General features: G+C 47.3%; 1 protein-coding gene across 1 annotated transcript; it reads right to left on the bottom strand.

Moving 5' to 3' along the window:
- Positions 1-3,584: 3,584 nt before the first annotated feature.
- Positions 3,585-6,868, bottom strand: LOC132619992 (glycine-rich cell wall structural protein 1.0-like). Its single transcript, XM_060334735.1, has 2 exons — positions 6,814-6,868; positions 3,585-3,826 (listed from the first exon to the last, which is right to left on the bottom strand). The coding sequence occupies exons 1-2, from the start codon at positions 6,866-6,868 to the stop codon at positions 3,585-3,587; spliced, it is 297 nt and encodes a 98-aa protein (XP_060190718.1).
- Between the last annotated feature and the right edge of the window lie 6,735 nt (positions 6,869-13,603).

Below are 13,603 nucleotides of genomic sequence, written 5' to 3'. Positions count from 1 at the left end.
TGGCAACTTGAATGAGACCGTCTATATGAATCAGCCTTTGGGATTCCGGGATCCGGCTCATCCTGATCATGTTTGTCTCTTGCGTAAGTCTCTTTATGGCTTGAAACAGGCACCACGGGCATGGTATCAGCGTTTTGCCGAATATGTGGCAACCATTGGTTTCTCGCATAGCACATCTGACAACTCTCTCTTCACTTACTGTCGTGGAAAAGATATTGCTTACATTTTGTTATATGTGGATGATATTATTCTAACTGCATCTTCAGACTCTCTCAGACTCGGTATTATGTCCAAGCTAGCTACGAAATTTGCAATGAAAGACTTGGGTCCGTTGAGCTATTTTTTGGGGATTGCTGTCTCCCGGGACAAAAATAGCCTATTCATGTCTCAGAGTTCTTATGCAGAGGATATTCTTGATAGGGCAGGCATGTCACAATGTAAGCCTTTCCCCACACCAGTTGATACAAAAGGCAAACTCAGCGCTACTTCGAGCGCCCCGTATGAAGATCCTACGAAGTATCATCGTCTGGCAGGTGCTTTGCAATACTTGACATTTACTCGGCCAGATATCTCGTACGCAGTCCAACAGGTTTGCTTGTTTATGCAAGATCCCAAAGTCGAGCATATGGAAGCATTAAAACGCATTTAGCGTTACATTCGAGGTACGATTGAATTCGGTACACATTTATACAAAACCTCTCTACAGTCACTACTATCATATACAGATGCTGATTGGGGAGGATGTCCAGACACTCGACGCTCCACATTGGGTTATTGTGTATATTTTGGGGATAACTTGATTTCTTGGTCTTCAAAGCGCCAACCTACTCTATCTAAGTCTAGTGCTGAAACGGAGTACAGAGGGGTTGCTAATGTTGTCTCTAAATCTTGTTAGATTCGTAATCTGTTGCTTGAACTCAATTGCCCTATTCGTAAAGCAACTTTGGTCTATTGTGACAATGTGAGTGCCATTTATTTATCTGGAAATCCGGTACAACATCAACGTACCAAGCATATTGAAATGGACATTCACTTTGTTCGTGAAAAGGTTAGACGTGGAGAGGTTCATGTCCTACATGTTCCGTTCCGTTATCAGATTGCCGACATTTTCACCAAAGGTCTTCCGCGCGTACTATTTGATGATTTTCGGGACAGTCTAACCGTTCGTAAACCTACTGCTTCGACTGCGGGGGTGTGTTAGATTATGTAAATATTTAGTCAAATATATTTTGTAATCTTCTATTTTAGGATAGCATATGTTAGAATTAATTAGTCAACTTAGTTCCTAATTTGTAGCCTTCAATTATGTTGTAAATGTTGTATATTAACCTATTGAATGAATGAGATGAGACACGGCAAATATTCTCTTACAATGAATTCCTATATCGATCTCAAGTTAATATATAATAATAAATGAGTTTAGAGTTAAATTAGTTTATAGATGTTTAGTATGTTTCTTAATATATATACATGATTTGAATAAGAATTACTAAACTCCCGTAGACCCGTCGGTAATGCTCCGCATCCGCCATAGCGTCACTGATGCCAATGCACTACAACTGGCAATCCTAGTGGAGACGGGGACGCTCGACGTGGTGGCAATGGGCCATCAACACAAATAGGCTTACAAGAACGACATTCTATTATGCAACCACTGGGAGCGGCTGAAGCACTTGAGTGGCCTAAAACCAAAATTGAATGGGAGGCCTTAACTTAAAAACAAAAGTTAATATTTTTTTATTTAAAGTTAATTTTTCTAGCTTTAAAAAAATTAAATATATTTTTCACTCGTCAAAACAATTTTAGTCCATGTTTAGGTGCTTCCCATTTTTAGCTTCCCATTTTTAAGCAGTCAACTATTCCCTCCGTCCCAAAAAATTATCCTTTTTGACTTGGCACAAAGTTTAAGAAATAAAGGAAGACTTTTGAAATGTGTGGTCCAAAACAAGCCGTGGCTATAAATCATCTCATAAAGTTAAATTATTTTTAAATATAGAAAGGGGATAATCTTTTTTAAACGGACTAAAAAGAAAATAAGGACAATCTTTTTGGGATAGAGGAGAGATTACTTTTTCCGCATCTCAAAAAGTTTCTTTCCTTTTATATGAAAAGTTTACTTTTCATACAAATAGTACTCAATATTTTTTTTAAAAAAAAACTTATAATCCTATTATTGCTAAGAGATGGGGCCCCTCAAATTTGGGGCCTAAGGCACTGCCTTTTTTGTTACACTTTAGAGCCGGTTGGGACAGCACTTGGAACAAATTAATCATGGTACCTGCGTTTGATAAGTTTACTTTCATGTGCTTCTTTTCCCAAGTCAAAGTTTTATAACTCAATATTTTCTATTTCTCTTCAATATTTGTCATCTCATGGGAGTATTAAACTTCACCACATATGGCATCACTTCAACTTTGCCATAAATCTATACACATCATGATCACTTTCCTTAAAACCTCTTTTTTTTTAAGTAGCTTCAAAATAAAATAAAGAGTGGTGATAATTTCTCTTCAAGGAGAAATGTCAATGCATCTAGTGCCTTGAACTCTTGAAGAGAGAACTACATAAAGCAATAAATGCCTACCATGAGGGAACAAAAGGAATAAAACACGTAGTGACGCTGCAAATAGAACATGCATGCCAAAGCAGTACTATACGATACATGCATGAGTAGAAGAAGAAACAATGTACGCTATACATGCCAAGACAGTACGTTAGCTCTTATACAACGTACTGGGCATGCAGAGTTTATCTAGCTTAACTTGTGATAGCATATTAATTTCTTCCTTTTGGGTCTTCCTTTTAATTATTAGTTCGAATCTACCCCAATGTTCAATGAAAGACAACAAGACATATATAAAAAATGAAAGTGTAGAGTCCTAGCTTTATGGCCAAGTGATACCACATCTTCATTTTAGAATTGCAGCAAGATAACATACACAATATTGAAGAGAATATTATTGACTTCTTTTAAGTACTATCTTCTACTCGATCGGGAAAATAAGCATGTGAAAGGCATCTTCCAAAGTAACATACTAGTAACAATTATCGATCAAATAATGCAATTATGAGCCCCAAGTAATAAGCTTAGAGTTCTCTTTATCAGCATATATAAAATGGGAGATGTAGCAATGGAAATTTCATTACTCATTCAACACAAGCAGTTAAACCATCAGAGAGCGGCTATATAAGCATAGTGAGAAAGACTATTACACATTAATGTTGAAATGTCTAGATCGACAGCCCACATTGTTGTAGGTTTGGCGATTGTCTTGCTAATGTTTATAGCAGTGGTGGAGGCCAAAACTCCCCCTGGAATAGCTGATCATCCAAGTCATTCTCATTGCTCAGATGATGAAATAAAGCAATGTAAAAATCTTCCTCATGTCTGTCCCAAGTTATGTTCAAATGGCTGCATAACAGAGTGTCGTTCTTGCAAGCCTATTTGTGTTGATGGTTCAGCGCCACCTCCTGATGATCACGGTTCACCAGAGCTACCACCACCATCTCCTCCTAAGGAATCAACTCCACCACCATCTCCTCCTAATTAAGAAAGAAACTCCACCGCCATCTCCTCCTAAGGATTACACTCCAGCGCCATCTCCTCCTAAGGAATCAACTCCACCGCCATCTCCTCCTAAGGACGAAACTCCACCGCCATCTCCACCTAAGGAATCAACTCCACCGCCATCTCCTCCCAAGGAAGAAACTCCACCGCCATCTCCACCTAAGGAATCAAGTCCACCACCTTCATTGCCACCCTCATCTCCTCCCCCAAGTAATCCATCTTCTCCTCCGCCACCTGCATCTTCTCCTCCACCACACTCTGTATATGGTAGAAAAACCGGATACGGGTCAATCCGGGATAACTATGGATCGGAGAAAGAAAAGGGCGAGAGTTCGTACGGGGACATCACACTTCCGGATGAGCACTTTAATCAAGGCCGAGTAGAAGCGCCATCTGACCCGGTCTCTAAGCCACCGAGGGTTCGGGATCTCTCCCCGGTGTCTCATCACCGTTGGTCCGGTATCCGTGAGCCCGTTGGTCAGATGCGATCGTTGCTAGGACGCGTCAGTGGTGTCACATCATGGTCAGCCGCCAACTGTGCGTGTGTCAGACGGCGCCATCAGTCAAATCCCACCAAATCCGTGCAGGGGCTGTCCCTTTTATTACTATTTTATTAAACCCACATTGGGGGGGGCCCAGGGGCTCATTAGTATAAATAGAGTGCTCCCTCCTCCCTTAAGGGGGTTGGTTCATCTTTTACTTTCAAGAATATTCTGTAACACAATATATCTATTGATCCAGTTCTAGTCAATCCTTTATTGATCTTGTTTATTGCAAATTTGATCGTTCATGTTGAACCTCTCCAACCAACTCGTTATATGCGTAGTCGGCCGGAGTCTGTGCTCCTTATTCGTGTATTAAGAGGCGCTCTTATAACCTCTTTGTAATCCATACTGAGGTCAAAGCACATATCCTATATCCACATACAAATTTAATTGGTTACCAAAACCGGGGTAAACAGTTTGGCGCCCACCGTGGGGCTAGGATAATAGTGGTCTTTGGCCTTAACTTCCACCGTATTCATCAAAACCAAAAACTCCCTCTCCGTCTCTGTGAAAACGATCCAAATGGCAGACGTCGAACAATCCGGTCACGTCAACAATACTAAGATAGTGGCGGAAAATGAAGGGAGCGGACTGCGGGCACTGCCGAACCCCGCTGATCCGAACCCCGTTGATTCGAGGGAAGGACTCAACCGGCAAAACACCGTAGATCAAGAGAATGCCATTCCACCGGCAACCGATCCTCTAAACACTCACCATTCCGTTACTTTATCCCGGGATCGGGTCTGGAGAGAGCCGGACGTGCCAAACGATGACATTAATTTGCGTTTAATCTTCGAAATGCTGCAGGAACAAAGGGCGGCAATCGCCGAGCAAGGGCTAGCGATTGCTCAGCTGCAGAGCGGAAAGGGTGAAGCAGGGCCGGTAAAGTCAAAGGGTACGGCTGAAACCGGAAGAAACGGAGAGCGAATGGTCGAGAGCGATGGCTCCGGAGCTGGCTCCTCAACTGAGGTCCTAAAGATGCTCGAGACCTTGGCGAAACGGGTGGATTCGACCGAGAAGAGGGTCGAGACGTACAATTCTCGGGTGGACCAGATACCGGGGGCTCCACCTCTACTGAAGGGACCAAATTCGAAGAGGTACATCCAAAGGCCTTTTCCGCCAAGTGCGGCCCCGAAACTGATCCCGAAGAGGTTCAAAATGCCCGACATACAGAAATATGATGCACCACGGACCCGCACGAGCACGTGACCTCGTATACTTGTGCCATAAAAGGCAATGATATGGAAGAGGATGAGATCGAGTCGGTGTTGTTAAAGAAATTTGGGGAAACTCTGTCGAAGGGAGCGTTGACATGGTATGACCACCTACCCGAGCATTCGATCACTTCTTTCGAAATGCTCGCCGATGCGTTCGTAAAAGCACATGCCGGTGCGATAAAGGTGCAAGCCCGTAAGGCTGATATCTTCCGGATAACCCAAAGGGACGATGAGCTACTACGGGAATTCGTCACCCAGTTCCAGAGGGAACGGATGGAGCTCCCTCCGGTGCCAGAAGAATGGGCCGCGCAGGCCTTCACGAAAGGACTCAACATGCTAAGTTCGGTGGCCTCGGCCAAATTGAAAGAAAGTTTGTTAGAATACGAGGCCGTAACCTGGGCCGACGTCCACAACAGGTATGAGTCGAAAATTCGGGTGGAGAATGACCAATTCGAACTCTCTCGGGTGAGGTCCAAAGTAAATAGAGGTTTCGAGGCACCGAGGAAGGGATATGAAATCAAGTCCGAATCATCGAAAGAGAGGTTCCGGCCATATCCCTATGCGGAGAAGCAAAATCTCAGGTCGGAAAAAGCAACAGAGAATCCGAGCCATTTCTCGGGACGGGGCAGCAAGCGGGTTGAACGCCCGCCTAACAGTCGGGGACTCTCTTTCAGGAGTGATACCGGAAGTTCCGCCAGCAATAAAGTGCCTCCAAAAATTTTGGAGTACAACTTCAACGTTAGTACCTCGGGACTAGTCTCAGCCATTGGACGTGTACCCGATGTAAGATGGCCTAAACCATTGAGGACGGACCCGGGTCAGCGAGATCCGAGCGTAGTGTGCGAATATCACGGGACCCACGGTCATCGAACTGAAGATTGCCGCCAATTGAGAGAGGAGGTAGCCCGACTGTTGAAAAACGGTCACCTCCGAGATTTGCTGAGCGAGAGGGCCAAAAATCACTATAAGGAAAGAGAATCCTATCAAAGGTCCGAGCCTGTTGAACCCCAACATACGATCAACATGATAGTAGGGGGCACTGATGTCCCTCGAGGGCCGGTAATGAAACGGACAAAGATCTCTATTGTCCGAGAAAAGCGCACCCGAGAACGCTCGACCGAGGGATCTATCTTCTTCGATGACGAAGACGCGGAGGGCATCGTCCAACCCCATAATGATGCATTGGTAATTTCTATGCTGGTCTTTAAAACTAAGGTCAAACGAATTTTGGTTGACCCAGGTAGCTCGGCCAACATCATCCGATGGAGGGTGGTCGAACAGTTGGGGCTGCTCAGTCAGATCGTGCCCGTGGCCCGGGTATTAAGTGGATTTAATATGGCAAGCGAAACAACAAAAGGGGAAATCTCACTTCCTGTAAACGTGGGTGACACCATTCAGCAAACGATGTTCTACGCGATCGAGGGGGACATGAAATATAATGCACTATTGGGCAGACCTTGGATACATAACATGAGGGCAGTACCTTCAACACTACACCAGCTGTTAAAGTTCCCCACGCCGGAAGGAGTGAAAACCATCCGAGGCGAGCAGCCCGCTGCAAGGGAAATGTTCGCAGTAGAGGAAGTGGCACATCGGCCCAAGGGGCCGGAAGAGAAATGTGCGATAGGGGGGGGGGAGTTCCCAAATAGCAATCAAAGAGCGCCGGGTTTAATCCGGTGCATGAGGAGGAAGATTACGAGGTACCCAGGTCGTTTGTCATGCCAGATGATTCAGATGCAAGCCAGTCAACAGTGGAGGAGCTGGAGCAGGTCATCCTGTTCGAATATCTCCCGGATAGAAAGGTATACCTGGGCACGGGGCTCACCCCGGAGCTCAGGCGTCAATTAATTGAATTCCTCCGTGCTAATGCCGATTTCTTTGCATGGTCGCATATAGATATGACAGGTATATCAACGGACATAGCAACTCACAAGCTCATCCTGGACGGGAAGTTTGCTCCGGTGAAGCAGAAAAGAAGAACCATGGCAGAGGCTAAGCACGCATTCGTGAAGGACGAGGTAACAAAACTTTTGGAAATAGGCTCCATACGGGAAGTGAAGTACCCGGAGTGGCTGGCTAACGTTGTGGTAGTGCCCAAAAAAGGTAACAAATTTCGAATGTGTGTTGATTTCAAAGATTTAAACAAGGCATGTCCGAAGGACTCGTTTCCGTTGCCTCACATCGATAGGATGATCGATGCAACGGCCGGTCACGAGATGTTGAGTTTTCTCGCCGCTTACTCCGGGTACAACCAGATCCGGATGTACCCGGAGGACCAAGAGAAAACGTCCTTCATCACCCGGTACGGGACCTACTGTTATAATGTCATGCCTTTCGGATTAAAAAATGCCGGTGCAACCTATCAACGCCTAGTTAATGGAATGTTCGAAGAACAAATAGGGAAAACAATGGAAGTTTACGTTGACGATATGGTTGTTAAGTCCCTGGAAACAGAGGACCATTTTAAGCATTTGCAGGAAACCTTCGATGTGCTTCGCAAATACAACATGAAGCTCAACCCGGAGAAGTGTGCCTTCGGAGTAAGATCTGGCAGATTCCTGGGTTTCATGGTGTCAAACCGGGGGATCGAAATCAACCCGGATAAGATCAAAGCCATCGAAGATATTGAAGTGGTGAACAACATAAAGGGTGTTCAGAAACTCACCGGGAGGATCGCAGCACTGAGTCGCTTCATATCGAGATCCTCGGACAGGAGTCACCGGTTCTTCTCCTTGCTCAGAAAGAAGAACGATTTTGCCTGGACACCCGAGTGCCAAGAAGCTCTACAGGATCTGAAGAAATACTTATCTACCCCCCCTCTACTGCACACACCGAAGGCAGGCGAGACACTATTTCTGTATCTAGCTGTCTCCAAAGTGGCGGTAAGCGGCGTTTTGGTCCGAGAAGGATCAGGTACGCAATTCCCTATCTATTATGTAAGTAGAACATTGGGGGACGCGGAGACCCGTTACCCCCATTTGGAAAAACTGGCATTAGCACTAGTGAGCGCCTCCAGAAAGCTTAAACCTTATTTTCAAAGCCATCCCATATGTGTAGTAACTACTTATCCTTTGAAAAATATCATGCATAAACCGGAGTTGTCGGGTAGGCTAACGAAGTGGGTTGTAGAGGTTAGCGGTTACGACCTCGAATACAGACCCCGAACGGCCATCAAATCCCAAATCTTGGCCGATTTCGTAGCAGACTTCGCCCCAGCCATGGTTCCCGAGGTCGAAAAAGAATTCCTACTGACCTCGGGAAAGGCCACGGGCATTTGGTCTCTGTATACGGACGGGGCCTCGAACCTTAGAGGTTCCGGGCTTGGTATTGTCCTTAGGGCCCCGGCCGGTGACGTCATCCGACAGTCAATCAAAACTACCAGATTAACTAACAATGAAGCCGAGTATGAGGCTATGATCGCAGGTTTGGAATTGGCCCGGAGCATGGGGGCAGAAACTATCGAGGCAAAGTGCGACTCGCTTTTGGTCGCAAACCAGGTGAATGGCACGTTTGAAGTCAAGGACGAACGGATGCAGAGGTATCTCGAAAAAACCCAAGTGGTACTTCACCGATTTAAAAAATGGACCATGCAGCATATACCAAGAGAACAGAACTGCGAGGCCGATGCATTGGCAAATTTGGGATCCGCGGTCGACGGGGCCGAAATCAATCCTGGATCAACGGTGCTACTATCAAAAACGGCCATGGAAAGCGGGCACGCCGAAATATATTCAACAGGTTTGACTTGGGATTGGCGCAACAAATACATTGACTACTTGCGTGATGATAAGCTCCCAAGCGACCCGAAGGAGTCACGTTCGTTACGAACAAAAGCGGCCCGTTGTTGCTTAGTGGACGGCCAATTATACCGGCGATCTTTCTACGGACCCTTGTTTAAATGTTTGGGCCCTGGGGAAACGGAGTATGTGATGAGAGAAGTACATGAAGGAACCTGCGGCAATCACTCTGGGGCGGAAGCTCTGGTCCGAAAGCTTATCAGAGCCGGATACTACTGGAATCGTATGGATGAGGACGCGAAAAGTTTTGTCCGAAAGTGTGATGGGTGTCAGAGACATGCCCCGATGGTTCACCGGCCCGGGGAGTTGCTGCATTCGGTGGTCTCACCATGGCCGTTCATGAAGTGGGGAATAGACATCGTGGGTCCGTTACCCCAGGCACCAGGTAAGGCACGTTTTATCTTATTTATGACTGACTATTTTTCTAAGTGGGTCGAAGCATAGGCCTTTGAAAAAATCAGAGAAAAGGAGGTTATCGACTTCATTTGGGATCACATCGTCTGCCGTTTTTGCATCCCGGCCGAAATAACTTGTGATAACGGTCCTCAGTTCGTGGGTAGCAAGGTCAACAGCTTTCTCGAAGGGTTGAAGATCAAGAAGATTGTGTCGACCCCATATCACCCATGTGCAAACGGGCAAGCGCAATCCACAAACAAAACAATAATCCAAAACCTGAGGAAAAGGCTAGAAGCATCGAAGCACCATTGGAGAGAAGTATTACCCGAGGTGCTATGGGCATACCGAACCACGGCCAAGTCTAGCACGGGCGAGACCCCCTTCTCATTGGTATACGGGGCCGAAGCCCTTATCCCCGTCGAAGTTGGCGAGCCGACTCTCCGGTTCGGGTACGCAACCGAGGAATTAAACGGGGAGGCCATGGCCGTAAGACTCGACCTCGCCGATGAGATGCGTGAAAGGACATTGGTCCGAATTGCGGCCCAAAAGCAGAGAACGGAAAGATACTATAATCGGAGAGCCAACTTTCGGCATTTTCGAGTTGGGGACTTGGTACTTCGAAAAGTTACTTTGCATACAAAGAACCCAAACGAGGGAAAGCTAGGACCGAACTGGGAAGGACCGTACAAGGTGACCGGTGTAACGGGCAAAGGATCATACCAGCTGGAGTCCATGGATGGGCAATGCCTGCGCAACAACTGGAACATAGCCCACCTAAAAAGATACTACTGCTAAGGTATGATCCTCTCATATATACCTTTTGTTAACCGTGCTGCCTTTTTTACAGGAAATCGAGGGCGGCACAAAAATAGAATTTAGGACTGAAAGCACGTGTTGCACTCTTTTCCTTAGTGTGGTTTTGTCCCAAAATGGGTTTTCCGACGAGGTTTTTAACGAGGCAACAAGTACAACGTGCTACGCGACGAAGATAAAGGGACAGCCCCTGAGGTTGCATCTTCCGAGTGGGGGCTTAGTAACACTCACCCGACCCCGAAGCTCGGATAAGTGTTAAGGGGGCACAGTACTCACATCGGAGCATGAAACGGTAAAGAGAAATAAAGAAAGAAGCTCATCATTTGCCACGGCAAAAACAGAGGCCGGCCACTGGCCACCTCCTTCGATGTAAGGACCAAACGATCATAATGAATCGTGTCCCATTCAGCATTTGCCACGGCAGAAACAGAGGCCGGCCACTGGCCACCTCCTTCGATGTAAGGACCAAACGATCATAATGAATCGTGTCCCATTTAGTGTTTGCTACGGCAAAGATACAAGAAATGAAAATATACAGGAAATGAAAATTCTCATATGTACAAACACTTGCAATACAGAAAACATTACAATGACCGTATTTCGGCATTGTTCAATTTATACGCCCTACACCGGACACTATGGCCGAAATTAGACAAGGCCAAACCGGCTACGAAAAAGTTCGATAAGTCAGTCCCACGGGCAGAGTTAACCAATGACTACGGATCATCTTGTCCGAAAACGGACCAATAATTCGAGGAAAAATAAAAATAAGCACTCAAACGAAGACACAAGAGAAGTGCAACTTGCATGTATACAAAGGATACTTTTATAAAGAGTACATTTACATCAAAAAGGCCGGCAAAGGCAAAAAAACAAAAGCCAAGTGAAAATCCTATGCTACTCGGCATGGCTGGAGGCAGAATGATCGGACTCGGTTCGTTCGGAATCATCCGTGTCGGACTCAAGGGCATGGTTTGCCTCCTCCTCCATCTCTTTGGCCTGGTTTATCAAGGCCGGAAGATCGGAGAATCCGCGATCGGCCTCTTCGAGGGTGAGCTGCCGAGACTTCCACTTCTCATACTCGGCGACAATGGCAGTATGAGCCTCGGCCGCTTCCACGCCTTTCCAGGCTTCTTCCAAATCGGCCTCAACTTTATCCAACTTAGTCTCCAGCTCGGCCCGGCCGGCCACAGCAATAGTCCTCATATGGACAGCAGCTTCTAGCTCGGCCTTAAGTACATCGTTGGCACTCACTGCCTCCTCCAGCTTGGCTTTTAAGCCCTCATTTATCCGAGACCGCTCCTCGGCTTTCTCTTCGAAAACTTTCATGCGTTCTTTATATAGAGCGGTATCAGATTCCAGTATCCGGTTCCTCTCGGCTAAGCTCGCTGCATCGGCCTTCACCAAATCAAGTTCCCCCCGGAGTTGGGATACGGTGGCCTCCAGCTCGTCCAGCCTCGACAAAAAATGAGCTTTGTCTTGGCTAAGGCAAATCTTCTCAACCTCGAGACTTCGGTTATAATCGGTCATGGCGGCCAACTCGCTTTTCAGACGATGATTTTTGTCCTTGGCCTCATCAAGCTCGGGACGAAGGTTGGCGAGGACGGCGGCCCGACCCAACTCCTCCTCCTTCTCTCGAAGGAGATGCTTATACTTCTCCGTTTCTCGTCCTTGGGCATCCAGTTGGCCTCGAAGATCATCCATCTCGTGTTGGGCACGAATAAAGGCCTCGTTCACCAGTACTACGCTCTACAAAAGAAGCAAACATAAAGAGTTAGAAAGCATGGAGTCTACTGATGTACAAAGATGGCCGAGAGTCTTACCCGGTTGCCCGCGTGCATGCCTTCGTTCATAAGGCACTGCCAGGTGACCCCGGTCATTTTACGCTTGTCCGAGTCGGAGACAAGAGGACGCAAATAACTTGCTACTCCCACCGGACGAGATAGAAAGCCGCAATCCTCGGGGACGGTGATCACGGCCGATCTGGTCCTTCGTGGTTCTGCGCTTGGGGCCGGAAAGATGGTCACCAGGTTGCCTCTAGAGCCAGATTCTGACTATCGGTTGGCCGGCCTCGTGACCCGAGGAATTGGAAGATGACCGAAACCCGCAGCGTCACCGGTAGCAGGAGGAGTAGTTGAAAACATATCTTCAAAGTCTTCAACCCTCGGGCCGGGAGTAGACGAACTTGGCGTAGACTCGATGTTCCTGGCAAAAACCGGGGGCTCCGGAGCAGAAACAGGCCCGTGGCCGGGCGACGGACGAGCCTGAACGGATGCTTCGGTCTCCGGGACCGGAACAGTCCTTTTATCGGCTGCAGTACCAGCCATTTCCCCGGCCCCATTCCTCTTCTGCGGGGGAGTATCTTCCGGGGAAGTTTCACCCGAAATGACCACAAAGTCAACCGACCAAAGAGGAGCTGGGGAAAGGATTTCTTCCGCACACGGAGGAAGAACGGGAATCAAGATACCTTCGTTGATAGAAGTCAAGGGCGGCTCGGAGGCAGTCTCCTCGGGTATTGGTGCCGTTGACGGTGCCAGGTCGACCCTCCGAACTATGATGTCGGGTTCCGTTTCCTCTCTCGGGGTCCGGGCAATGCTTCTTACTTTCTTTCGTTTGGACGGCTGACCCTTTTCGGAGGGCCGTTTCCTTTTGGTGGCTTCGGCAAGAACACGGGAGGAACCAGCCGTATCGAACGCGGACGCCGGTGCAGGGGAAGCGGCCACCAACTCCGATCTAGATGCCACCGAGCCCTTCGGCAAACCTGAACGATAAAGACGTAGGCGGGTTAAGAAAACTGACGGCCTCGGATGGCTAAAGATGCAGCAAGATCAAAGGAAAGTCAAATGTTACCATGATTTTGAGCGACCCATCGACCGCGTGACAAGTGGGCCCAAGTCCGGTCTTCATAGGGAAGCTGGTTAAGGAGCGTCGTGACCCACTCGCTCAGATCCCGAATAGCGGGGGGAACAAACCCATTTGCTGCAAAGATAAGGAAAGGACGGTGAGAAAACGATACCATAAGCAACTGAACAGGTGAGGACGATTTCCCAAAGGATCGGACTTACGTTTGTCGTTCCACTTCTCCGGAAAAGGTAGATGGGCGACCGGGATTATGTCTTCGGTTTTTACCCGGACGTAGCGTTCTAACCATCCCCTATCCCGGTCTTCGTCCATCTTCGAGAAGAACGGGTTCCGGCTGCGCTTGGCTAGTTTTATGATACCACCCCGGAATATTCTTGGGGAATACAAGCGTATAAGGTGGCCCAA

The sequence above is a fragment of the Lycium barbarum genome, chromosome 11, assembly GCF_019175385.1.
Source record: "Lycium barbarum isolate Lr01 chromosome 11, ASM1917538v2, whole genome shotgun sequence".
Classification (NCBI taxonomy): domain Eukaryota; kingdom Viridiplantae; phylum Streptophyta; class Magnoliopsida; order Solanales; family Solanaceae; genus Lycium; species Lycium barbarum.
Note: the sequence above shows the minus strand (reverse complement) of the source record. Positions and strands in the feature narration are given on the sequence as shown.

Coding starts and splice junctions, on each gene's coding strand:
- LOC132619992 (XM_060334735.1), bottom strand. CDS start 6,868: ATGGTTTTCACTCCTTCCGGCGTGGGGAACTTTAACAGCTGGTGTAGT. Junction 3,827..6,813: donor CAGCTGGTGTAGTGTTGAAG/GTACTGCCCTCA, acceptor TACCATATACAG/AGTGTGGTGGAGGAGAAGAT.